The sequence below is a fragment of the Orcinus orca genome, chromosome 17, assembly GCF_937001465.1.
Source record: "Orcinus orca chromosome 17, mOrcOrc1.1, whole genome shotgun sequence".
Taxonomy (NCBI): domain Eukaryota; kingdom Metazoa; phylum Chordata; class Mammalia; order Artiodactyla; family Delphinidae; genus Orcinus; species Orcinus orca.
The window spans coordinates 48,007,947-48,035,032 of record NC_064575.1 but is presented as its reverse complement, the minus strand read 5'-3'; the positions used below and the strand labels follow the sequence as shown (position 1 = coordinate 48,035,032).

General features: G+C 47.7%; 1 protein-coding gene across 4 annotated transcripts in view; it reads right to left on the bottom strand.

Annotated features, from left to right (window-relative positions):
* Nucleotides 1–9,365: 9,365 nt before the first annotated feature.
* PTDSS1 (phosphatidylserine synthase 1) overlaps nt 9,366–27,086 on the bottom strand; it is a 65,458-nt gene continuing 47,737 nt past the window's right edge. For 3 of the 4 annotated variants that reach the window (XM_004275365.2, XM_049700257.1, XM_049700256.1), the window contains 5 exons: nt 25,575–25,640; nt 21,612–21,711; nt 13,130–13,198; nt 12,318–12,387; nt 9,366–10,472 (listed from right to left, as the gene is read on the bottom strand). In XM_004275365.2, the coding sequence (XP_004275413.1) occupies nt 10,363–10,472; nt 12,318–12,387; nt 13,130–13,198; nt 21,612–21,711; nt 25,575–25,640 (415 nt within the window). In that variant the 3' untranslated portion in view covers nt 9,366–10,362. The remainder of the gene's footprint in view (nt 10,473–12,317; nt 12,388–13,129; nt 13,199–21,611; nt 21,712–25,574; nt 25,641–27,086) is intronic. The other variant, XM_049700255.1, reaches the window with a different exon arrangement.

Sequence of the window (27,086 nt, the reverse complement as noted above, 5' to 3'; positions counted from 1 at the left end):
TGGTGCCACCTGGCTGCCCAAGCAGGGACACTGCTACTATGGGGTGGGGACTGACAAAGCGTCATGGCCGAGTGGACAATTGTTCACCACCCTGCGAGGCAGAGCACCTGAGTCAGAGTGCTCCAGGGTTGATAGGACTGCCCAGTTCTTGGACTCAGTTCATGGAACAAATCCGTAGTGTTCTTGGAGAGTTTGGATGGGGTGGAAAAAAGCCTCGGGGGAAAGGCTACGCTTCCTGCTGATAATGGCATCTTGCAGTTTGAGCAATGAATGGGAAGAATCCGAGATGTGGTTTCTTTGAACCTGCAGCAGGTGAATGGCAATTCGTTCAGGTTCCAGTGGAGGCAGATTCACTGCAAAGTTAGTGACACTTAACGCTTTTGAGTCCCCTTTCACTTGGCCTCTTCCAAGCCTCTGGCAGGTAGCCTCGCACTGGGGCCATGTGGCATTTGCTTTTTTAAAAATCAAATTTCAATAGTAAGAGCTTTTTATATTCTTTTTTCTTCAGAAGGACCTCTACAAGTTTGAACCCCAAATGGAGGGCCCCACAAAACTTGGATGAATCAAGAACCAAGGAAGAAAATCCGAGCATTTTTGAGAACCTTGCAATATAAAAACGGGTGTTGGGCGGGAGAGTGGATGCCTTTGGTACCTGTCCCAGCCCTTGTGCTGAGAATCAAGAAGTGGTCCCTAGTCATCGGCTTCAAAGGAAACTGTCCTAAGAAACTTGAAAACAAGATATTTTCTGATTAACACTCCAAAGCGGCTCTGCCAATTTCCACTGCTGGTGGAAGTTTAAGAGCAAAAAAGAAGTAAGCAAGACAGCCCTCTGAAATGCCGGGGTGTGGGCCCAGTGCACACAGGTAAAAGCACAGGCTGAAGAAGTAGAGGCAGGTCTATCACACCTTCAGGGAAATGCAAATTTAAACAATAACGAGATACCACTAAACACCTATTAGAATGGCCAAAATCCAGAACACCGACACCACCAAATGCTGGCAAGGATGTGGAGCAACAGGAACTCTCATCCTTTGTTGGTGGGAATGCAAAATGGTACAGCCACTTTGGGAGCCAGTTTGGTGGTTTCTTACAAAACTGAATACACTCTTACCATATGATCTAGCAACGCACTGCTTGGTACTTACCCAAAGGCGTTGAAAATGTATGCCTACACAAAAACCTGCACAAAAACGTTTATAGCAGCTTTATTCATAATCGCCAAAACTTGGAAGCAACCAAGATGTCCTCTGGTGAGTGAGTGGATAAACAAACTGGTCCATCAAGACAACAGAATATTATTCAGCACTAGAAATAAATAAGCATGAAGGAATCTTAAATGCATATTACCAAGTGAGAGGAGCCAATCTGAGAAGGATACATACTGAATGATTCCAACTATACGACATTCTGGAAAAGGCAAAACTATGGAGACGGTAGAAAGTTCAGTTGTTGCCTGAAATTCTGGGGTGGGGGGGGCAGGGATGAATAGGCAGAACACAAAGGACTTTTAGGACAGTGAAAATACTCTGTATGATACTAAAATGGTAGATATTTGTCAATTATACATCTGTCTAAACCCATGCAGTGTACAATACCAAGCATGAACGGTAACGTAAACTGTGGACTCTGGGTGATAACGGTGCGTCAATGCAGGTCATCAACTGTAACAAATGTCCCACTCTGGTGGTGGATCTGATAACGGGGGAGGCTCTGCCTGAGTAGGGGCAGGGGGTATGAGAGAACTCTCTGTATATTCTGCTCAAGTTTTCAGTGAACCAAAAACTCCTCTTAAAAGAAAAAACTCTTTAAAGATAAAGAGGGGGAATTCCCTGGTGGTCCAGTGGTTAAGACTCCACGCTTCCACTGCAGGACTGCAGGGGACATGGGTTTGATCCCTGGTCGGGGAACTAACATCCCGCATGCTGCACAGCCTGGCTAAATAAATAAACAAGCAAATAAATAAATGTCGTGAGATGGACAACCGTATCATTTAAAAAAAAATAAAGAGTGAAGGCAGCAGGACTTAACTGCAGACCCAACTGCAGGCCAACGTGCAGCTGGGCCGAAGGACTCCATGCAGGATTCCCGTGGAACCAGAGGGAAGTGGAACAGCCGCCCACACCTCGTGTCCATCCTGGAAGGGGTGGTCCTTGGCCTCTGTCCCACAGCCCCACTCACTCACGTGCTCATTCAGAGCATTTACTGAGCACCTGCTCTGGCCTGGGTGTTGGGGATGAACACTGCTAGGAACCCGGGCTGAGTCCAGGAGACCTGAGACAGAACTGCCACTCAGAGGTGGACACACCACACAGGGAAGGAGCACGTCCATGCACATCAGGGATCAGGGGACTTTCACAGAGCACAGTGTCTGAGCTGAGATTTTTCAGGACGATGAAACTTACCAGGCAGAATGCCAGGGGCAGACGTTCCAGGCGTGTCACAGATGCTGTGGAGCCTGAAAATGCGGTGTACTTGGTGGGCCATGGAGATGGTGGGCGGGGGTCCCATAGTGCTATCAGTGCGGGGTGGAGGGCACGAGGGGGTGCAGGGGGTGAGCAGGAGCTGATGCTGGACACATGGCTGAGTTGGACCTTGCTGATCCGTGAGATGCCGAGGAGTGTGGGCTCAAGCCCGCAACCCCTCGCTCATCAGGTACCAGCCCCGCTGCTTCTCTCTGTAAGGCCTCTCCAGTCTGTCCTCCAATAAGGATCTCACAAGGGACGGATCAGATGATCCAGGGAAAGCACCGCGCACGGTGTCCAGCACACAGTTAGCGTTAGTTTTTACCATTAATTATTTTGCCACGTAGGGCAAAAACACTACCTGCGAGTCACATTAGAGTCTCAACAGAAGAGCAATTGGGCGATGCCAACACACTAAGTATCAAGAAATTTATTTGGAAAAACTAAACATTCTTTCCCCTTCTCTCAGTCTGAGCAGCTGCTCATTAAAGGATTTTTTTTTAAACAAGATACAACTAACTGTTTGCAATGATTTTTTAGACGAGATCGGGTGCATTCAGGGTGGTATGGTTGTGGTGCAATGATTTTTTAAAAACCAAGGGTCAGAATAGGACAGGTGGGAAAGGTTGGGGCAATGAGTCCAGTGTATGATGTGGCCTTCTGTTTTTGTCCTTGGGCCACTCTATTATACCCATCTGGGGTAGATTTCATGGCACTGGCCATCTCTGCAGCAGCGTACCAGAAGGTGTGTGTATGCCCTTGTTCTAAACTAAAATGGCAATTCTGCTGTTCACGGCAATGTTATCTGAAAAACCAGTGGCCATACAAGTTGATTTACAGGCCAGCAATCACATTTCGGAGCATTCATTACTCAAGGACTCCAATTCTCATTTCCCTTTATAATTTTAATTTACAAACCTTAGTCTAAATATAAGCCTGGCTGTATTAGTCAGGGTTCTCCAGAGAAACAGAACCAACAGGAGAGATACACACACACACACACACACACACACACACACACACATCTATACACATGAGGAGAGCTATTATAGGAATTGTCTTTCACAGCTATGGAGGCCTAGAAGTCCCACAACCTGCTGTCTGCAAGCTAGAGAACCAAGAGAGTGGGCGCTGTGATTCAGTCCAAGTCCAAAGGCTCAACGGTGTGTGTGTAGTGGGGCAAAGGGGGAGTTTAAGTCCTACTCTGAGTTTTGAAAGCTGAGAACCAGGGGCAACAACGTCCAAGAGAAGAGGGATGTCTCAGATCAAGCAGAGAGAGAACAGATTCACCCTTCCTCTGCATTTTTGTTCTATTCAGGCCCTCAATAGATTGGATGAGGCCTGCCCACACTGGGGAGGGCAATCTGCTTTACTCTATCTACTGACTCAAATGCCGATCTCTTTCGGGGACACCCTCACCGACACATCCGGAAATAATGCTTTACTAGCTGTTTGGACATCCCTTAGTCCAGTCAAGTTGACACATAAAATTACCCATCAGTTGTGTACATATTCTATGGCCATCACCGCCGGGCTTATCTTCACCTTCTCTTGAAATTCCTTAGATGTACATACACAGAACCTTCTGGCAGAGACACGATTTTGAGGAAGGGACCTGCAGCTGAGGTTATCCTGACAGTCAAAACGTACACAACATCCACTCAGAGATTTCTGAGAACCTTGGCCCTCTCCTCCACGCCCTCCGTGTGGTCTGGCTGGTCCCATGCTGAAGCCGAGCCTGGCATTTTGCGAATCAAATGTGGTCCAAAGAAAATGACAGGAAGACATGGAGGCGAGCGTGGGAGTGAATAGGTGCTTGTAAGCCTATATATTTCTGTGGGTGGACACGCCTGTGATCTCAAGCATCATGTTCTCACGCACCCTCCTTTGCTGTCAGCACACTTCCTGACCACACAAAGAAAAACACAAACCCATCAATTTTAATAGATGCTCTGGCAGACTTGGGCCGTTCTCACAGTAGCTTGGGACCCTGGGTGTTTTTGCAGCTTTCAGCCATCATTCTGAACTGGGACGAGGTTGGGTTTAAGGGCAAAAATGCTGAAGACTGGCAGAATGATCTCAGGTACTGGATTCTGTGGTCAGAGAAGGGCAGCAGGAATTCACCTGGTGACCAGCGGCTCCTTCAAGCGTCAGAGGAGCAAGCAGCTGCTTCTGCCCTGCGTGTGAAGTCTAAGCCTGGCGCTGACCCACCCCAGGAATGAAAATTCAAACCCGGCCGCCGTTTGGTCTTCAGGATGAGTTTGCAGCTGTTTTCACGGTTTGCAGCAGCGGTGCAAGTACAAGTAAGAAGTCTGTTCCCAGTGAGTGAGCAGACCTTGACTGCTAAGAGGGACAGGAAGAGAATTTCAAAACATCTTACAGAAAAATCCTCCGCCTGGAAAGTCAAAATTGGGGGTGGGGTTTGCTAAGTGACACCACCAGGGGTTGGTTTATAGCAGAGCGAACAGATCGGCAGGCTGATGACTGTGGAGGTGTCACTGTCACCTATAGTCCTATCCCTCTCTGTGAAGAGAGGCATTTCAATCCTGGGCCAATGAGCCATCAGAAAATGCTATTTCTCATTTTGGAAAAAAACACTCTAACCCAGTGGGATATTTCACTGTTATCTGTTCTCCTTATAAATATGGTGATGGTGGCAGGGGGGAACGCAGGCCCCTTAGAAATTAAAGCCATATGGATACCATATTTAAAGAAAAAAACACAAAACACAACAACCCAGGCCGTTACATTATTGCTGACCATAGGAATTCAGTATTTATAATTTACATTCTTTCCCATACTTTGCTGTTTTTCAGAAGTGAAGAGCAGAGGTTTATGGCCTCGCCGGATCGTAAATCAGATTCCTGAGGGTAGAGGGAGCTGCTACGGGCAGGAGGAATTGCCCTCTGACAGTTTGCAGAACGCACGAAAACATCAGGAAAAGAACCCAAATGGAGAGAGATGGGACCCTGCTTCAAGGAGCGTGAGACACCGGTTATTCCTTCCACCGAGCGTGCAACCAGCTGAAATCACACCAAGGATCAACATCTGCAGTGGCCTGGAGGTTTGGCCATCGCTTTAAAGCAAGCACCAGGGGTAGGGGAGGCAAAGCCGTGGGCGCCCCCAGGGGCTCTTCATAAGCCATTTGTCGAGGCTGTCTGGGAGCAGGGCAGGGGGACAGATGGAGGCTCGGGTCCGGGAATGGGGCTTAAGACATGTGCCCAAGAATTAAGACAAGGAGCCTCTGGGTTGATCTGACGCCCCCTAGTGGCTGTGTACTCTTGGGTCAAGTACTCAAGCCTCATGACCCAGGGAAACAGGGATTGACAGCAAACTCACAGGACTGAAGAACACACATACGTCACAGGGGTGTGTGTGTGTGTGTGTGTGTCACAGGGACCCCCTTCCCCTGGAATTAGAAGTGCTGCTCTGGCATATGGCTCTCCAGCAAAGCCAGCTGAGTGCTACGGTGGCCACTAGGGAGACTCGAGGGAAGGAGGGGTTTCCAAGAGCCCCATCCAGAGGTCTCGCGAAGGATCCCAGTCCTTCAAATGCCTTTGGAAGATTTGTTAGCGGTGGCCCTAGTGAACTCATCCCCTTGCTCTTGGCCTGGATTTCACACAGTCTAAGAGAAGGTAGAGGATTCTCAACATTTTGAAACCTGGGTATCGTCATAAGCTTTTCCCAGGTTGCGTCCATAAAATACCTAATCAGCCCGTGAATATGTAGTTGGATCGATGAGACCGAGTCAGGCAAGTGGGAACAAGGTTTACAGTCCAGATTTTCCAGTATGGATTGGAACACAAATCCTGTCTGCCATTTGACACTGTAATTAAGGCTATAATATGTATACTTCAGACATGAGAATGCAATATTTTAGGTCTTTGGTCTCAGGTTTATCTACTTTTCTTTTAAAGGCAAACAAACCTTATTTCCTGTGTTGTAAAGCCACACGAGTCCCCTTTACTCAGCGTCCAGAAAAGGGGTACACGGGAACACCGGTATCTGAGGCCCTGGGGAGACCGTGTGGAGGCCAGGCACATCGGAGCAAACCTTCCTGCCATTTGGGGCATATGGGCGCCCACAACTTGCAGGCCCTTGGAGAACGTTTTCAGAGCATTCCAGTAACAAAACAAGCAAACAAAATGAACACCTGGGGCACAGGAGGTTCAAGCATGAGCCCAGAATGGCTAAGTAGGTTGGGTGGTTGGTAGCTGGGAAAGCAAAATTCTCAGGCAAATTCTATTTTCTGAATGATGTTTCTGTCCTCACTGGGTTTATGAGAAGGGGATGGAAGAAAGGTAACGTCAAGGTAGACAAAACTGCAGATGAATTTCTCAAAGGGATTAAAGGCGATCTTTAGTAAACATAGGTGACAAGGAAAATTTTACATTTCAGCATTCCCACACACTAAAAAAACAAAAACCAAAAATATACACATCCAACTATTTTCCCCCTTCTTTGGTAGACATTAATAAATAATTCCTCTAAATTCACAGAAGACAGCAAAATAAAAAAGCTGTAGGTATTTATTGCATCAAAGGTAATATCAGAGTTAAATTAAAAAAATTTGTAACCTTCACCTGTGATAGTCCTAGCATCAGGTTTAGAATAAAATGTTATAAAGTGAAATGTTGTAAAAATCTATTATGGGCTAGCAACCAGACTCTGAAGCCCATTGGTCATAGCCATTACTAATGCTGAAACTCGCAAAGAACCAAATCTCAAATATAACCCTTGCAATGTACATGCACGATGAAGGCAAGAGATGCACCTGTAATGAAACACTGATGAACAGAAGTCTTGGTTCTCCTCACATCTTGATTTCAATCATAAAAGTGGGAAATACATTGAGGATTTGCAATTACCTACCTGGGGGATACCTGGTTTTCATAGCAATAAGAACTCTGTAAGTGAAGCCCACCTGGTGAACACGCGGGTAACCCTACGCATAATTAAAAGAGCACAGAGCACACAAATTAATCCCCCCTGTTTAAAGTGCTCACTTCCTCTGGTTTCCAATGGTTAATTTTTTTCTTTTCCACCCTGCATTTAGCTCCCCCCGTAAGGGCCTGAGTAACTGCACTATTATCAACAAATAAGGCAACCCAAGGGTCCAATTCCACAAGGAGACCCCTGACAAAAAGAGGTATCACTTAGAGATGATGCAGAGCGGCTTCAGAGGGGAGACCAATAGGGCTGAACCTGATGTATTTGGTAAAGAATTTTATTTCTCCTAGGTGAGTACTTTACTAATGAGCTCACTACAGAAGCAGTCATGGTGAAAATAAGACTGGCATTTATAGGATGTCTTTTATCATCAAAATGCTTAAAACAGGTCAATGAAGTGTCCTAGCATTGCTATGGGAGCAGTTTGGCCAAGGCTTTTACAAATGGTGAAAACAGACACAAGAAAGGCAGGGAAAGGCCACGGAAAGACGAAGAATGACAAAAAAGAAAAAGTACTCAACACTCCATGCCATGCTACATACAGAGAAATATACGTAAAGAATTCTTCGCGTATTACGTCCAAAACAATGGTGCCTTTTAAGAGGGCAGTCTGTAAATGGCAAATGTGAGACCACTTGCATTCAAATCGTTTCTGATACTAAATGACAACTCTGATTAAAGGGATTAAAGGCGATCTTTAGTAAACATAGGTGACAAGGAAAATTTGACATTTCATCAACGTGAAGCCCATTTGCATAGAAATGAGTGGAAAAAGTAGACCAAACCCAGCAGCACAGTTTCCAGGAGGAAATGGCAGCCGTGGATCTGGCTGGTCAAGGAAAGCACTAGTTTTGGAAACACTGTAGTCAAGAGCTCTTACTGAAAGGGAAAAAGAAAAGATTAAACTCAAAGAAAGGATACGGAAAGCAGCTGAGGACTTTCCCGGCCGTTCCGTACAAAGCCACTGAGGAGAGACTGTCTCACGTGCACTCTGCTTTCACGTGACCCAAGGAAATCCAAGTCATCGCAGGTGGGCGGGGGGCCTCTCCTAGGCCGGCCTTGGAGAAGGAAACGTCTTCTTCAGCTGCACCCGGCTATTGATCAGAGGAGGGTTAAAGCGCCAGAAAACGAACTTGGAGACACTCAGGGAGGTGGCCCAGCACGAGGAAGTGGAGTTGAGGCCGGCGACGTACACGATGTCCGTGATGCACAGACGTGCTCGGAGAAGCAAAACGAAACAAACGCACCTACTTTCAAAGTCAAACAAATTTTACATTGTACCTCTGTTTAAGAAAGGCCTCTCTGATGGGTGATAAAAGAGTGCGGGGGTCTATGGGACAAGCATGCCTCTCTTCAGGACTATCACGGGAAGCATGGGGCCACTGCTGGGACCGCAGGGCCGGCACAACCCGGCGCACCAGCCCGGTGACTGGCGACAGTTCTCTGCTGGCAATGAGCACAGCAGGTGATCCTCGCTTTGCGTGACTCATTTAACCCCTTCACCCTGGGATTCTTTTGCAGGAAAAGAAAAACATGACACTTCTATGGGTAAAGACTTCCTTAAAGGGGGAAAAGACATCGAAACCTTTGTGCTCTGTGAAATGAGGGAACAAAAGGGTTGCTTGCAGCAAGTTTATATCTGTAGGAAAATCAACTGGGTACCGGCCACTTGCTAGAGAAAAAAATCCAGCTTGGTTGATGTAACCATTACCCTAGTAAGAAAACAATGACTATCTTGTTCATTTCCTCTTGATCACTTGGGAAGGTTAGGAAAAGGGACATATGTGTCTGTAAGTCCTCTAAAGTACACATTTTCTTCTCTTTTCTTCTCACTACGTGAAACACATCCACATTCTTATTATCCTAAAGTCACTTGAAAAATACGGTGATTGCTTACAAATAGTGGAAAATACCAATAAGAGGCAAAGAAACGAGCACTTTACAGAGACAGAATTTGATGGGCTTTAACGTGAACCGTTTTATTTAAAACAGGGATCCATCAGAGGTGGTGAACTATCAGGGTCAATGTTCTAGAGCATGGCACGGATGGATGAAAGGGAATACTCACCAGCACCTCACATGGGACTAAAAGACAATGTCAGCAACACACCACGGAAGGAAAACAAACAAAATGGAAAAGGCACCTGGGGGGGAGGGGCTGCGGTGAGCACTGCCTCTCGGCAGGTCCACGCCTGTGCACTGTGGATAAGTCTGGACAAGCGACATTGGAAAGAGAACAAAAAGGTTCCGATCTGAAGCCCAGGATCCTACGTGGGTAGCTAACCTTCCCTCAGCCTGGTTTCCACCCACCGCTGTGTAGTTTCAGGTCCTAAAAAGGGGAGAAGGCTGCTGAAGTGTAACACAAACTCTCCCCCCCTTTTTTTCTCTAGGAAAAAAAAGAGAAACCTCCCCCAATTCAACCTCAGAGGTGGCTTCTGAAGGCTTGTAAGCATCCTGACATAAAAAATAAGAAACAACAAAATAAAAGACAGGTAAGTGGCCTGGACTTAAACCAGTCAGTCAAACGGAAAGGCAGATTCAGAAAAATAAAACCTGGTGACCAGTCCGTCAGCCGTCTGGTTGGCGCCCTGCCTGAGTGAAGATGTTTAAACTGCATCCACAACACACGCACGCAAGCACAGAACTGCTTCTGGCAACTGAGTAAATAGCTACCCTCTCCTTTGAGCACGGTCCTGCTACCGGTGACCACGTGCCAAGTGCTGAAGTTACAAGAGACACCCAAGTGGCGAAGGACCCCCAGCAGTGGTCTGCCCCGTGTGGCCGGGTCTGTGGGCAACAAGACTTATGCTCTCAAATAATGACCCCTCCCAGCCCCCACTCCTTCCCGTTCACGCTATGCGTTTCGACCTCCCCGCAGGGAGGTCCAGCCGATTCCGTCCCCTCCTGGTTTGAGGCACTCCCTGGAACATCTTTGATTAACCAGGGTCCTTCATTTCTTTCCAACTCCGTTGGTGACTTTTGACTTGGAATGTCGATTCCTTCTTCTGGAAGAATGGCTCTCGCTGTTGCCTGGATGCTTGGGTGGGCCATCTTCAGAACCTGGCCAAAGGAATCGGGACACACCGTCACCGTGGGCTCTGGGCTCCCGGCTCGGGGCTTCTGAAGCCTCTGATTCTGGTTCTCCCTGTCCGGGCCGCCCCACCGCTCCTCCACTGGTCCTTGTGCGCCATCTAGTGGCCTCGTTAATGAATCAAGGCACAGAAGCCCCGGCACTGAGCTAGCACAGCTGGGGCCAGGGTGTGCAAGCCATGGCTCCACAAAGACAGGAGCGTCCTGAGGATGTTTACGTTCACACCGTAGGGCGGATCGTGGTCATGGTGATGGGGACCAGAAGTGAGAGCACAAATAACATCGAAGCACAAAGGAGGGACAATGAAAACAAACCACATGGGTGTCGAGTCTACCTTAGCAATCAAAGGACGCATCAGCTAGGTGTCCACACCTTGACCTGCCACACACCATTGTTTCTAAATCCCTAAATGGGAATGGATTCTTGACTTGGCAAAAATCAAAGATATTACGTGCCCTCAATGGTTTGATCTGGAAGCCACCTTTACAAATCTGCTGCTCATGACAGGCAGCCCCGGAGCCATAGACTGAAGATGCCACGTGCCCTCAAGCAGCTCACGGTCTGCAGGGACCGTGTCGTCTGTCACGCTCTATCATTTGTGTGGGAGCTTAGAGAAAGACGTCTACATTGGCTGAGTGCTGGGCAATCATCAGGCATCAGCCAGGTGGAGGGTGGAGCCAGGGCAGTGGTGGGGTGAGGGTGGGCATTCCGGGTAGGGGTGTGTAAGGCCTGGAAGGTCATCGGAACTTTCTGGCATTAGGCTGGCTCTGCCCTCGGGCTGAGAACATGGAAAATCTCTGGCTTAGCAGCTAAGGCAAAAGGTTCTCTGCTCCAGGGCCCAGATTTTTTTTTTTTAAGCTGTCTACCTTTCATTTAAATATATCTCTACCATTGCTTGTTTCTTTTAGTCTTTTCAGTGGAGAACCCGGAATGGCCATGGACTGATCTCTAGGATGGTTCTGAATAAGGGAGCCCAGGGGAAGCCCTGTGCCTACCTCCATCAGCATTCCATAACAGGTTGCTGATTCAGGAGAAATCATCTCAGGGTGACCAGCACTCGGCAGTGTTTTCCCCAGGGACAGCTGTGATGAGCTTCACCCCAAAAGAACTCAGGAGAGCAACTGCCTCAGCAGTGTTTTCCCCTCCCTTGTGTTTTCCCCTCCCTTGTCCCCGCTTCTCCGAGCGATTCTGTGGGTTAAAATTCACGGTCCCTGACATTCAGTTCTCTTCCTTCAGTCAAGCCCACAATCACCTCATAACTGACATGGAATTACTATCCAGTGGGTCATTGTTCTACGAGTCAAATTCTTTAAGATAACCAGGTGGCCCCAAATCTTTCCAAAATGCTCCTCGGAGAGAGGCCAGTGGGAGATCCCTGACTACACTGTTGAGATCCCCCTCGTGCTGGCCTATCTCTTGGATGAACACGATTAAGTCGATCCACCTCTTCGGAAAGGTTTCTCCTCCTGGCACACAGCTCTTCCTAACGCTTTTCACTCACGGTGAAAGCCAAGAGGAGGAACATCCCCATCAGGATGCTTGAGACAGTGGGATCTTGTTACGTTTTCCTGTCTCAGAAAAGGCAGAACCACGGGGCACCTCTTCCTACGAAGCAAGTTTCTTGGGCAGAACCTGTGAGCACGTTGCATGTTTCTTAATAAGTAACAGGAGACACGCGATGAGTAGGTTTGAGACCCTTCAGGGCATATATTTATCAACATTCGGAAGATAAATACTGATGCTAAATCCCTTTACTGGGCCTTGGGAGGGAGAGGACCCAGGAGCGTTTTTAACAAAGAGCAAGAGAGAGATACCTTTTGTACCTTTCCCGTGAGGCCAGGAGATGTCAGGGCTGTAGGTACCATCTTCACACTCTGAGTAGGTCTAGGGAGAGAGGCAGGCTTAGTGGTGGAATTTCAAGTGCTCCCGGGAGGAGGGGGACCAGCAAACAAGCGAGGCTGCTCAACCCTGGCCTCTCCCAGGCTGGGGATCCCCGCCAGCAAGTGCAGGATCACCTCACGCTTATGTTCTCAGCTATAAGATCAAGGCTATATCCCAGGTGATGCAGATTACATCTTCTAGGAAGCGCCTTTAGCTCCTTAGACTAAAAGTATGAATAACGGATGAAAGCTGTTATTTTTACTTAAAAATAATTACAGTTGACAAGACTGCTACAGCATTTTAAGCCCACTCACATCTATCCTCTACCTTAATCTTCATCTACTATGAAGTGGGCAGGGCAGGAGTTTCCGGATGGGAGCCCGAGGCTGGGATACAGGTAGAGGCCTGGACAGAGTGAAAGACCTAGCTTTTCAAAAACTGCTCTGGGGCTTGACATGCAATTTAAAAAAAAATATATATATATATAAACAAATAATTAAGCTTTAACCCCCTTAAGAAATGAGGATAAAAGTCCTGACCTATTGAATAGGGCAGTCACACGTAAGGATGGCAACTGATAGGAAGTGAATTCTGCACTGGCTACGTCTCTAAAGCAGGGAGGCTGACACCCGGCTCTCACTGTGCCGTACATGCCACATCCTCACGTGCATGTGCTCTGGGCTAAAGCGCTAAGCAGGACGTGGTTAGTTTAAATAAAAGGCCATCTCCACCTTCCATTCTATACCTTTTCTCGGTGACCATAGTGCTCTGCATACCAAACCATGCCGTACAGACACAGGAAGGTAGTGAACGCCTGGAAGAGAAAAACAAGCACAAAACCATTTTATAAGTGAGGGTGCACCAAAAAATTCCACTTCCTGGAACTTCAGGGTTTCAATGGGAATTCATACACGATGGCTCGACGCATTTCTGCCTTCTCTCCCGGGATGCCGGTTACAGAATGGCTGGATGCGGCAGAGGTGAACCCCGGGGGGCAGCACCCCTAAAGCTTTCGGCAAGAAGAGTTCCGATGAGGCCACAGTTACCACTGTGACTCCACTGTCAGAGTGAAGATCATTTCTAGATGTGGGATCAGGTGGGATGCATTTTCTGAACAGCTTTGCAGGTTCTGCCTAAGAGGACGGATAGGACTCTACATTGTATTTCTTTTTTTTCTTTTTGGCCTGATTTTCACAGCCTATCCTCTGCACCCTGCCGCCCATCACTGGAAAGAGTTAAAAGGACTTAGCTTGGGCTTCCCTGGTGGCGCAGTGTTTTGAGAGTCCGCCTGCCGATGCAGGGGACACGGGTTCGTGTCCCGGTCCGGGAGGATCCCAACATGTTGCGGAGCAGCTGGGCCCGTGAGCCATGGCCGCTGAGCCTGCGCGTCTGGAGCCTGTGCTCCGCAGCGGGAGAGGCCACAACAGTGAGAGGCCCGCGTACCACAAAAAAAAAAAAAAAAAAAGGACTTAGCTTGTCAGCTTCTGAGGGGAAGAGGATTTCTGAATGAAAAAGCAGTTTCATTCAGTCTGGGGTCACAGTGGTGCCGGAGGGCATTGAGGACACACACCCACGTGTAGGTGGCAGACCCCAGCAGGACACCGCTGCCCTGGGCTTGGCGCTGCTTTTTAGTCTCAGTGGCCCGGCTCTGACCCCAGTTCTGGTTGCTTTTGTTTTTCTCAGTTAAGTAGATAGGAAACTAAAGCGAAAATAAAAATGTCTTGTGAGCCCTGGTGTGAAAAGAGAAGGGCGTGGTCCACGGGTACCCAGAGGCCAGGATCACCTCCGCTTCCCCCCATGTGTGCCCCACTGGCCCCCCTGCACCCTAAATTATACTCTAAGGAAAAAAATAGCACCTAAGAATCCAAAGTTTAAAAATGTGTCAAAAAACTACAAGTCGGGGAAAACTTCCTGGCTGTCTGGACTAAGCAGCGTGTTGGGCCAGGTCCTCCAGCCAGGCCTCCCCTTCCCCTCGCGACTGTAAGTGGATCACCAAAACCCAACCAAACCAAACTGCCCGTCCTGCCATGACATTTCTTCAGAATTCCTTGATCTAGGAACCCATTGACAGTGAATCCTCTTCAAGAATTCCTAACCTCCATCTCTTCCACTGCATTTCCTCTTGGGGACCTGCCACCTTGACCCAGTCATGGGAACAGTTGTGAAATCATGATGGACTCTTCCCTTCTTGAATAATTTTAATTCTTTCTAAGAATCGTAACTTTAGATCTAGAGGCATTGCCTCAGAGATCGTTAATTTCAATTCCCCTCATTTCACAGCAGAGGAATGAAGGCTCAGAGGCGACTGCCTTCTCAAAGACACACAGCTAGAGTGTGGCAAGACTGAAGCCAGAACACAGGTCTCTTTATATCCCTGGATCACAAGTCAGGGATGGCTATCGAGATAAATACTGATTTTATGTCTACACATCTTTATATCTCTATTGATCTGTCCACTCATCCATTCCTGGAGGAAGCAAAGCATCATGGGAAAAGCCAGTCCCATCCCATCCCTCTGCACAGCCCACAGCCTGGAGGGTAGAGCCAAGGCTGCAGGGAAGGCTGGGCTGTGCGTTCTCATCACCGCAGCTTGTGGTCCAGCCCTGGCCCAGTTCCTCAGGTCAGTGACGTTCACTAAGTGTCTGCTGGGCGCACAGAGTCACCTTAAGTCTCAAGAAAGAAAGGAGTCCAAGCGCTCCAGCTGGCCATTCTCCTTCTACATCAGTGAAGTGTGAATAGTGGCATGGTGGAGAGGTAACATGAAATATAAGAAGACCCACTAGTTCATTTTATATTAAATCCATATACAAACTGGTATAAATTAGGAATTTTTTTTAAAAAGCTCATATCCCCCCCATCAAAAAATTAGGCAATGAATGAATATATTCAAATTATAGACTGAAAACTACTTCTAATCTTTAACATATTCCAGTACTTGTTCAGATTTCTAATATACAACCACCATTAAATGTACGATTTTCACGGCATGGCAAGAGTGGGAAGACTAGAGCATCTGTAGTGTGTAAACCTATGTATATGTTAGCTCCTTGACAAAGAGCAGAACAGGCCGGCCTAGGTTTCACAGGGAGGGCAGGGAGGACAGGTTCCACCTCCGTGGACAAGTCGGTGGCTGTGCGGTGGCGGGGGTGGGGGGTGGGGGCAGCGCCGCGCCGCTAGACCATGGGAGCAGTCAGGGCTGGGCTGGCTGTCACTGTGCAACCCGCCCACCAGAGGGCAGGCGTGTGGGGCTCTTCCTCTTCGTCCCCCAGCTTCCTCCCTTCCCCTGGGAGGGCAGGCAGGCAGCTGGGGCTGCTCCAGCAGCAGACAGCTGAGCAGAGCTGGCTTTGCAGCGGGGCAGGCAAACACTGGCAGGTGCTGGGAGACAGATGCTTATCATCACGATCGCCAGGCAAAGGGCCTGCCGCAGCTGCCAAGTTTACCACTTCACCTGGGTACAAGAGGCCCCTTTTATACACTTGTCCCAGGAGACAAAAGCGTGTAATTTATGGGTTTGCAATCACACCTGTGGAAATCTAGGCAAGTACCCACTTAAAATGTCAAGGCCTGGATTTAAAATGACAGTTGTACGGATTTTGTTTAAATAAAAGGAAGAAAGAAAGAGAAACGTGAGGGCTGAGAGCCAAGGCAGCACACCCCCCCCCCGCCCCGGTGTGGCTTCCACGCTATGGTAAGGTGTGCTCAAATTCACCCCGACTGATCAGACAACTGGTGCGGGGCAGCTTATTAACCAGCATCTGGGAGCTTTACTTCCACACTGATCTCAAATTCTGTGTACGTTCTCCTACCAGGAAAGGCAAATAATTGGGGGCTTTGTTTCTCTTAGTGTGGAGGCCTGGTGTAACTCAACGCTCTCTTAATAATGTTTGCCTCACTCCTAAGATTGAGACCAATCTTGATCTCTAATAAAGGCCATGATTATAAAAATGTGCCAGGACCTTATTTCCACTCTTTTTCTCTAACTGGTAAATGTGCAAGGCAGTGGGGACCCCTAATCATCCCAGCCAAAGGCCTCTTTTCAGGCCAGGTCCCCCTCCATGGCATTCATCACTGCTAACACCAACTGGGGGATTCTGCTTATCTTCAAAGTCCTCTTTCCTGTGGCCGTTTCTTGCCCTTGGCCTGGCCTCTAAAATGTGGCTGCTCCCCAGACGCCATTCTCAGCCAGCTTCTCCTTCCCACACTATGTTCCCTGACTCTTACCGACCCAACGGCTCCAACCGTACCCTACACACAGGTGCCTCCCACCTCTTTCACCTCCAGCGCCGACCGAGTCTTTCCAGTGCTACTGGACAGACCAGAACTTCCAATGACACAAGACACCTTCACCTGTAAAATCTAAGGGTCCCTCACACCTAACTCATCTCCTTTCGAGGGGCTTCTCTGATATCCTCCAACCTGTTACTAGCACCAAAAGCCACCAGTGGCACAAACAGGAAAGCCTGGAGTTGCCCTTCCCAGCTCTCAGAAGGGGACATCGTCTATCGAGTTGGGCTCTGAAGCTCTCAGATCCAGCCCTTTCTCTGCATCTTCAATGCCGCTGCCTTGGATAGGTTCTCACTGAGGTCCCTCCAACACCCTCAGGCTCAGCCCTTCTCCAATCCGCCCCCCGCCATACTCTCCCACCCTCCAGCTGCCCCGTGAGACAGTCTTTCCTCTGAAAAACCTTCGAATCTCCAACCAAGACACACAGAGCCCATACTACGCAGACGACCCCCTCTGTCTTCTTGCTCCCCAAACAGGTCGCCGTCCTCTTGTGACGCTGGCACGGGCATGGCTTCCAGTCTTTGGACGTGCTTGTCTCTCAACCTGCCTCTGTGTGTCCCGGTCTTTGTCCCTTGACCTCAGTCCTTTCTCCTCCCTGCGTGTGCCGAGTGTTTCCTGTGCTAGCGTCCATGGGGACAAAAGGACAATGGAAACTTATTCTCTGTGAGCAGGAAGTGTCATGTGGAGGAGACCGATATAAATACCCCAAGTTACATCACACTGGGGCTAGAACTAAAAGAAACATGTACCAAATGCGGCTGGTCCCCCGAGGAGGGGTCGTCTAGCCTGCCTCGCAGGTGAGAGCGTATTGCATGCAGGACACGGATTTAAGTTTGGTCTTGGCGTTAAGATTCACCAGGTAGAGAACGCAGGGAAAAGCACACAGATCGGGCAGAGGAAGCCTCCTGGGTGAAGGCAAGACGACTCTGGAAGGATGGTGGGTTGAGGTATCTAGGAATAGTTTGGCGGAGCCCGAGCACAGGGTACAGGCGGTGGGTGTGGTGAACGATCCAGAATGACGGCCCTAAACACACAAGCACGACTTCCTATCTCAGCTGGTAGGTCTGTGGTGGGGATGCTGTTCCTTCTTGCTGTTTCTGTCTACACGGAGGGGGCTTCCCTGGTATAACACTCCTGCTTTCCCTCACCCCTCGCCCCTTCCCCAGGGAGGTGCGAGTATCTTAACGGACTAGGGAATAACAGACAAGGAAGCTGGGCGTCTCCCTTCTTTCCCTCTGGGTGCGAGGCCACCAGCGCAATGTGGGCGCCCTGCTTCCTGGGGCTGCAGAGGAAGCGTGTCTGCTTCTGGGGTTCACTAATCCGAAGCCCCTTGTTGGCACGCACCTGAAGCTGATACCGAAAAATGTGGACTCTCAGTAGTAAAGCTGCCGTTCTGCCGCCATAGCCTTCGTCCATCCTGACTATCTCTAATTGCTCTGAACCTGGTGGGGGGAAATGCTGTACTGTTAGGCCCTCTAGGCCCCAACGATAGGGGAAATGATTCTACGCAGGGCAAAGGGGTTCCGATCGGAATTATGGAAGATCACTCCGGCAGCAGTGTAGGGAATGGAGGTGAAGGGCAGGATGGAGAAAATGGGTGTCTAGAGGGCAGAGGCAGTGGGAACAGAGGAGGGGCTGGAGCTGGGCCACCCGGGTGAATGAATAGAGCCAGAGGGCTGACATGGGGGCTGACAGTGGAGAGGAAGCAGCCGCCTGGGTCTTAGGCTGGGGCACCTGAGGGATGGGGGAGCCGTTCACTGTGATCCTTTGTGACCCTGAGCACACATCACCTCCAGGAGCTTCACCCCAGCTTGTCTGCTGCTCTCTCTAGGGCTCCTCTAGCTCCGTGCACACACATCTTTCTTTTTTGCACACCTTTATTGGTGTATAATTGCTTTACAAAGGTGTGCTAGTTTCTGCTTTATAAAAATGTGAATATAACAAAGTGAATCAGCTATACACATACATATATCCCCATATCCCCTCCCTCTTGCGTCTCCCTCCCACCCTCCCTATCCCACCCCTCTAGGTGGTCACAAAGCACCGAGCTGATCTCCCTGTGCTATGCAGCTGCTTCCCACTAGCTATCCATTTCACATTTGGTAGTGTATATATGTCCACGCCACTCTCTCACTTCATCCCAGCGTACCCTTTCCCCTCCCTGTGTCCTCAAGTCTGTTCTCTACGTCTGCCTCTTTATTCCCTGTCACTAGGTTCATCAGTACCGCTTTTTTAAATTCCACATATACGTGTTGGCATATGGTGTTTGTTTTTCTCTTTCTGACTTACCTCACTCTATAGGACAGATTCTAGGTCCATCTACCTCACTACAACCCAAACATCTTTTAGGATGTTTGCAATATAAGTAGTTTGCTTGTGTAATTCCCACGTGGACTTGGAGATCCTCCGAAGGGGGACACCTGTGGAGGGGGAGCAGGAAATCTCCAGCCAGACTATCTGGGTTTGAGTCCTGGCTCTGCCACATGCTACCTGTGTGACCTTAGGTAAGTGAGTGAACCTCTCTGAGCCTTTATCTATAAAAGAGGGATAATAAAGTACCTCCCCTCAAAGTGTAAAGATCAAATATGCAATTCATGAAAAGTGCTTCAAACAGTGTCTGGCACCTAGTAAGCATGAATAAATCTTCACTATCACCTACCTGTGTGGCTCCGGCACCAGGGCAGCTCTAACAAGAACGTGGCAACATGACAGACTTATAAGGGACTATGCTAGTGATACAGAGACTGAGAAACGGGTCATGTCCTCAAAATAAGTTACTGTCACACAGACACCAAGGCAGATCAAAACTCACCAACGTAAGGAGGTATATGCTAAGTGTCTAATCAGTAAAACAGAGCGAAAGTCTCTACAACTTAGAGAGAGACTGGAGGAGCCCCACCAGCTGGGTGACCAGAGATCGCTCCTTGGACACGCCCTTGGGGAGACCTTTCTGGCTGCTGATGCCCCAGGGGGAGGCCCACAGTGGGCCATTGTGAGGAGGGCCTTTGGCCCACGTCCCAGGAGTCCCGCCTGCCTCAACCTCCCTGTGGTCCCAGCGGCGCCAGGTGAGGGCTGCACCCACACCTGCCCACTGCCATGGGTCACACTACAATTCACAGAGCTGGGGTGCCCACGCCAGACAGAAATGTGAGGAGCGCATGGTGAGATCTCCTGGCCCATCTGACACACTGCCCCAACCAATCCTTGTATCTAGTCACACTGCAACAGAAAAAATACTTCTGAGCGTTAATTCCGGAGCCTGAGTACAAAGGAGATCATTATTCCCTTTCATTGTTCAAGATAAAACAGGATAGAACAGGCTCAAGGTGCCCTGGCACAGTTAGGATTTCTAGCAAGTAACCCTAAAAACAGACACCACAAAAGGCAATAAGAAACACTTGAAAAATACAGAGTTTAGGGGCTTCCCTGGTGGTACAGTGGTTGGGAGTCCACCTGCCGATGCAGGGGACGCGGGTTCATGCCCCGGCCCGGGAAGATCCCACAAGCCGCGGAGCGGCTGGGCCCGTGAGCCATGGCCGCTGAGCCTACGCGTCTGGAGCCTGTGCTCCGCAGCGGGAGAGGCCACAACAGTGAGAGGCCCGCGTACCACACACACAAAAAAAGAAATACAGAGTTTAGTTTTGCTCCCCGCCCCCACCAATTAGACCTGAATCTGATTAAGCCTCTGCATCCAGCTACCGATTTACAGAAAGTACAGAGGACAAAGAAATCTGTTCAGTTACAGTAAGGATGGAGTCAGTAAAACCAGACTGAGGGAAAATCTAGAAGACAAAAGAGCTTGTTTCTTCAATGTAAAGGAGAGAGCTAGAGACAGAGGGAAAACTGTAGATTAAAAGAGACCTTTTATTAAAAGGCATGCCAACCAACTGCAATCAGTGGATGTTGATTCAAATAAACTGCTAAAAAATACAAAACGTAAGGAAACATCAGAAATGTGAACGTGGATTAGCTATTTGACAGTATGAAGGAATTAATTCTTTTTCAGGCGTGATAATGGTATGGTGGTTGCACCAACCAAAAAGCATTCTTATCTTCTTTAGAGATACGTCCTGAAATAGTAAAGTGGGTCTGCTTCAAAGTAACCCAGGGTTGGGGATAGTGAGTATGCACTATAAGGACATAAGACTGCCCATGGGTTGACAATTGTTGAAACTGGATGATGGGTGCATGAGGGGTGAGCGACCCCCTATCTACTTCCACATATGTTTGAAATTTTCTATGATCATTAAAAAAAAAAAGCCCGAGTTAATTTTCTGGACCAAGTAAGTAAAAGGGAAGAATCTTAAATGTAAAATAAGACTTTTCCCCAAAGTAACAAAACAAATTAAGAAGCGCAATGACAGAATTTTAAGCTAGGCAAGATCTTGCTTCATTTGAAAGAGGAGGGAAAAGTCCCAGGACAACGGAGCTGGGGGCCCCCAGGGCTCTTCCCTTCCGAGAGGAAAACACATCCTTCACAGGCTTATAAAGTCGGCCTGCGGGGAAGAAACTGTATGGTCTGATTACCTCCAAAAACACCTCACCTGGCCTATAAACAACAGTCTGTCATTTTGTACATAAACCCTTGGACAGTAGTACATATGTTACGGGGCACTGTAACTATCCTTGTCACCTCATGGCAGGCCTGACATTTTCAGCAAGTGTAGATGAATTCTCATAAGCGAAATAAATGAGAGTATGATGCACCTGCTGAGGGCATTTGACCAGAACCTGCAAAGGTGACCAATTTTAGGTGCCATGTGGTCCTATGTATTTATTCTTGAACTTCAGACCAGTGGCCAATCTTGCGTTACTACAGTAGAATGTCCCGTCTATAAATTTCTAAGGAACCTTGGTACACAAGAGTGTTTTGTTTTGTTTTGTTTTAGAAGACACCATGAGGACTTTAACTAACACTTTTGGGTAAAAAAGTAATGACTTACCACACAAAGAAGCCAAAGCACAACATAGAGGATTTGGGTCTTAGAGAAGAGATCTTGTCCAAATTTTATGCAGACAATAGCTTCCAGGAAACCAATGACCCTGTTAGACAGAACAAGAGGTTAAATACGAATTCATCTTATCAGAGCATTATGCATTACCAGAAATACGCATAATTCCATCAAAAAGTTCAAGTGGTCATAAGATTTCTGCCCCGAACACTGGAAGCAGGTCCCCTACAAAATGACACTGTGCTTTCTTCAGGAATAATATATATTATTATATATACATACATATTTAGATTTAATTAAAAGTTTATTGTACTGTTACTCCTCTCTTCTTTTCTGCAGACTGTTTTTTTTAGAGCAGTTTTAGGTTCATAGCAAACTTGAGAGGAAGGTACAGAGTCCCTATACCCTCTGCCCCGACACATGCACAGCTGCCCCCACTGTCAACATGTGTCACAAGTGATGAACCTGCATTGACACATCACCCAAAGTTCACAGGTTATGTCAGAGTTCACGCTTGGTGATGTACATTCTATGGGTTTGGACAGATGTATAATGACATGTGTCCACCATTAGAGGGTCATATCGAATGGTTTCACTGCCCTGAAAACCCTCTGTGCTCTGCCTCTTCATCCCTCTATCCCTCCCCAGAAATAATCAAATATTCTTTACATCTTCCTTCCTCACAGACTACAATCTCAACTCGTACGTCTTCATAGCCGGAGGCTGCCTGGTATCATCTAAGTCGGAGCTTATCACAATGGGTGGACAGTCACCCCCTTGGCTGGAGCCCTTGCAGGGCCAGGGAACCTACTACCTCTGTGGGCAGCTGCCTCTGCTGCTCAGTTTCTTTAGCTGTTGGGAAGTCGTTCCTTGTCTCAGGCTGGTACCTGCCTCCTTCCACCCCTGGTCCTAATTCTGCCCTCTGCAGTCGTATAGGGGAGCCTTCCAGGAGAGTCTTTCAGTAACTTGAAGGCAGCAATCACATTCCCTCCCAGCCATCTTAGAATTTCCAGATTTAATATGCTCCAGTTCTGCTGATGATAAAAACCCTTTATCCTCTGCATCTGTAAGCAATTTTGCTAAATCCAAAAACGATGGAAAAAATAACTTCCATGTTTTCCTCTTTAATTAAAACATTAGAGAAAAAAGCCAACCTTGTATAATACAACTTCATCTATGAATACTAAAATCAGACCTTTATTAAGGTTCAGAGCTTGAAGGTAAGAACGGATGAGGTGAGGGTAACATAGCCGGTCACGTGATCCCAAAGACTGCCCAGGAACAGCGATTTCAGATAAGGCCACCTTAGGTGTGCCTCGATCAGGACGGAATCTGGAGGGACTGGTCTTGTTGAACAGATAATCTCTAAAAAGGCAGGAAGAGGCCCAGAAGGCCCCCGGTCCCCTCCCTACTGGCAGACAGAGGTCACTGCCATGGTCAAATGGATGGACGGCTCTAAACAACGGAATGCCCAGAGTCAGAGCCACCTGTGCAAAGCAGAAAGTCTCCTGGACACGCCTCTAAAGAATCTGGAGCTGTCTTGGCCCACAGCCCCAACGAAACAAGGTTAGGAGTGGTCGCCTGGATCTTTTCAGAGCACCCCCTCTTCCTCCCCAGCTCCCCGCCACAACAAAGGCTGGCACGTTGGAGAGCAGGGCTGAGGTCGACTGTCACACTGAAGTCGAGGCTGTCAGGGAAGCAGCGAGGGCAAGGGCGCCTGCCGGCGGACACACAGAACGTGTGCAGCCTCTTGCTGGGACGTCTTGCTGGGATGCAGGACTGCATCAGAAAATGTTAAGAAGAAGTGTGCCTACCTGCCCTTAACCAGACAGAACACCCAGAGCTTACTGTGAGAGGTGTCTGGGTATTCAAGCCGACTGAGGCAGCTTTCAAGAGCTTGGTGACCAGCAGACTAGACCTGTTTCTCCAACTTCTGTGATCTGAGACCCACGGCAGGAAGCCTATTTTTCACTGTGGCCCAGTACACAGACACACGCACACACACAGACACACACACACACGACTGAAACAAAAGTCACACAAAACAACCGGCCCCTTGCTCTGACATCTTCCGACTCTATTTGATTTTCAGAAAATGCTGTTCAGGACCCACTCAGTTGACTGCGTAACGAAGAAAAGAGACTGGAGCCCGCGCCTCCTGTTTCACCGTCATGGGCTGACCGTGCTGACCGCCCAGAGGCAGCTCCTGCCCCAGTTCACGCGCCAGGCAGGTCTGCCCTGCTTGATTTATGAAGACGGACTTGCTCGTTTTCAGCATGGCCCACTAGTTCTCAAGGTTCACTAACCTTGATGTCACCATTCTGGGAGGACTCAAGTCTCTATAATAAAGCATCCTAAATTAGCCAACTGACCTCTGCATCTCAGATCATTTGCGTTTTACTTTCTTTTACCACTTTTCAGCAAGGCGCAGTTTTCTGGAGTGGCGTTTGCCACCATTCTCTGCCCTTGCTCCTCTCGGCCATTTCTCCCTCCACGGTGATTATAGTTTCAGACCGCCTGATCAGAAAAAAAACTTTGTTGTAACACTGCCTCTCTCTCTGATCCGCCGTCTCCTTTTCCTCAACAGGTAAGTAGAGAGTTCTGTGGAAAATATACCCACGCTCCGTAGAGTAAGACGCTGGCAAGGACTTGTAAACGTGAAGAGAAAAATGCCCGTGGAAAGAAGAGGCATGTGGTGAAAGAAGGAAGTGCAGGGAAGATCCCCAGTCCTCGGACAAGACAGTAGGAAGGCAGCCCACCTTCCTCCTTCCTGTGACAGAAGTACATTAGAAATCTGGTAGATGTGTGAATTCTCTCTCCCGCCAGATCAGTAATCAGTGGAAATCCATCCTATCCATAGGATGGAAATTGAGTCCATCCTATCACCCTTTAAGCTACTTTGGGTAGGAAAATCAGCTTACATCACAGAATTTATGAGAAACAGTGACAACGGCCCTTTGTCTTTTGGAAAGAAGGCGGTGGGAAACTTGCCTAGATCAAACTTCACTAACTCCCCAGAATCTGGAGTGAGAGCTCCAGACACACACACACACACACACACACACACATACACACACACACACACACGGAACGAATGACAATGCAACGTAAGCAGCAAGTATCTCTAAATAGTTGATGTCTTTGGATGATGTTTCAATACGCATGTAATACAGGGAAAAAAAGTTACTCTTTAAAAATCTGTTAGGGTTTTCATCAGATTTTCTTTATGCTGTCACATTCCATTTAGAACCTAGGTTAGGTCCTGAATGTAAGCTCCCTGAGGGACTGAACTTCACCTACAGGTGTGCTGGATGTCTCTGGAACTTCAGTTGCTAAATGGCATGGTGAGATGTTGATGGTATTGAAGCAGAAGAAGCACTTATCTGAGACACAGAAGAGTATCTCCCATTTAATATTGGGGTTAAACTGGGTAACCTCTGCTTTCTTTCAAATCACTTAAATAATTGTAAATTCAGATACAGCATTTGTATCTGTAATGAGACAATAAATTGTCACCATGTGTTAGTTGTCTTTGGGACAATAAAATTAGACCCTGGTAGACAGCAAGCAGTCGCTTTGTGGGGTCTTTCTGGTGTGAAAGTAACGTAAAATGTGGTTAAGCCCATCACGATATGTTGTCCCAAACTCACCATCAATTTCACAGGGAATTCATATAACTCACTTTCTGATTTATTTCAAGAAACAAGGTCTTCAAGTTCTACATGGGAATTATCTTTTGATTTCCTAATATTTTTTTAAAAAACAGTTTCTACACCCTCTTTGTGTAACTTGCCAATTAACTCCTCTAAATTTAAATCAGAAAAGGAATGTTAAAAATGAAAGACACACAAAAACAAAACTGCACTGAAAGGCACTTAATGTAGGGTTAAGAAATAACCCAAGAAATTCAGAGGCTAAAGTGGTTTTATATGTCCACGATAAAAGATTACTCACCCAAACACCCAGCACTGTGTTCCCACACGCTTGCACTGTGTGTCGGTGAGGTAAGCATAGTACTGTCTGAAAGAACAAAGGTGGAATTCACTGAGAGCTTCTGGAAGACCAGCAAGTCAATACAGAATTAAATCACTTTGACAGCGTGAGTATAAAATATGTCTGCCTTGTTCCACATACTTGGGCTGCCTGGTCTAGTTCTATTTAAGGGAATAGGAAGCCAGTGCCTGTTGAAACCTTCCTGTAAGAGGCTAAGAATCTGGATCGGGTTGGAGGGGGATGGTTATTGGAGCCAGATTATTGGCAAAGGCAGTCTTGATTCAGACACAGACTCCCACAGCCCTGAGCCAAAGCCACCCCAGGTGGGTGCCTCAGTCTCCCTCCACGGAGGTGATTCCAGAAGGTCTCCTGCAGGGTCACTGTCTCCTCTGGCTCTTTCCAGGATAAAGGTTGCTGTTCGTAACCAGGCAATATATACATTTGTGGCTCTCAGAAACTGGAATGGGACTGTAGCTGCACCTCACTGTCGCTGAGGCCAATAACTGAATGTTACTGACATGATCAGAAAAGAGGTGATGACATGGAGGTGAGAGGCTCAGTGCAGCAACCATGCAATAGAAATACAGTATGAGCCTCAAATGCAATTTAAAGTTTTCTAATAACCCTGTTAAAAAAGTAAAAAGGAACAGATGAAATTCATTTTAATAATTAATTTATATATAATCCAATGTATTGAAAACATTATAAAGAAGCATTTTATATTGTGTTTGCACTAAGCCTTCAAGGTCCAGTGTGTACTCTACACGAACAGCACATTTCAGGGTGACTGGCCACACTCCCAGTGCCCAGTAGCCACACGTGGGAGAGGCTGCCTGTGGGACAGTGGAGGCTTAGAGTCTCATTACTGCCCCTGAAACTTAACTCATCATCTTCTGGTGGAGGTGGGTCACAGACTCCTCTGAGGGTTTGATGAAAGCTATGAAAAGGCACATAAAACATGCACACAGAATTTTGCATTAAACTTTGGGGGGTTCACGGATGCCTAAAGCTCACCCATAAACTGTCGCCTCTGTACCCCAAAGTGAAGGATTGTAACTATAAAGAATTCAGGTTTTCCTCTAACTTCACATTTTCATTACCTAATTTGCTTTTGCTAGTTCAGCTACTTTACTCATGGTGTCCACGTCCTACACTGCACATTATATTATTAGATTAAAAGAATGTTCACTCAAATATCTTCTCAAAGCAGAGTCATGTGAAAGTCTAAAAAGGAGATCTGAAAACGGAGATCTGGTATGTATGTATGATTTATACTGAAGCCTATGAGCTTTCTCTCCCTTTTAGGGCCTGGCATTTGCTAATTGGGACCTAAACCCCATCAGAGTACTTCCATCTTTCCAAGAAGCTTGTCAAACCATCTCCTTACATATGAAGAGCCTCAAGTGGTGTAGGAACACAGAAAGTGGCTAAGTTTTAAACAAAAAAGAATTGTGTGGAAACCCGTAGGGTTTG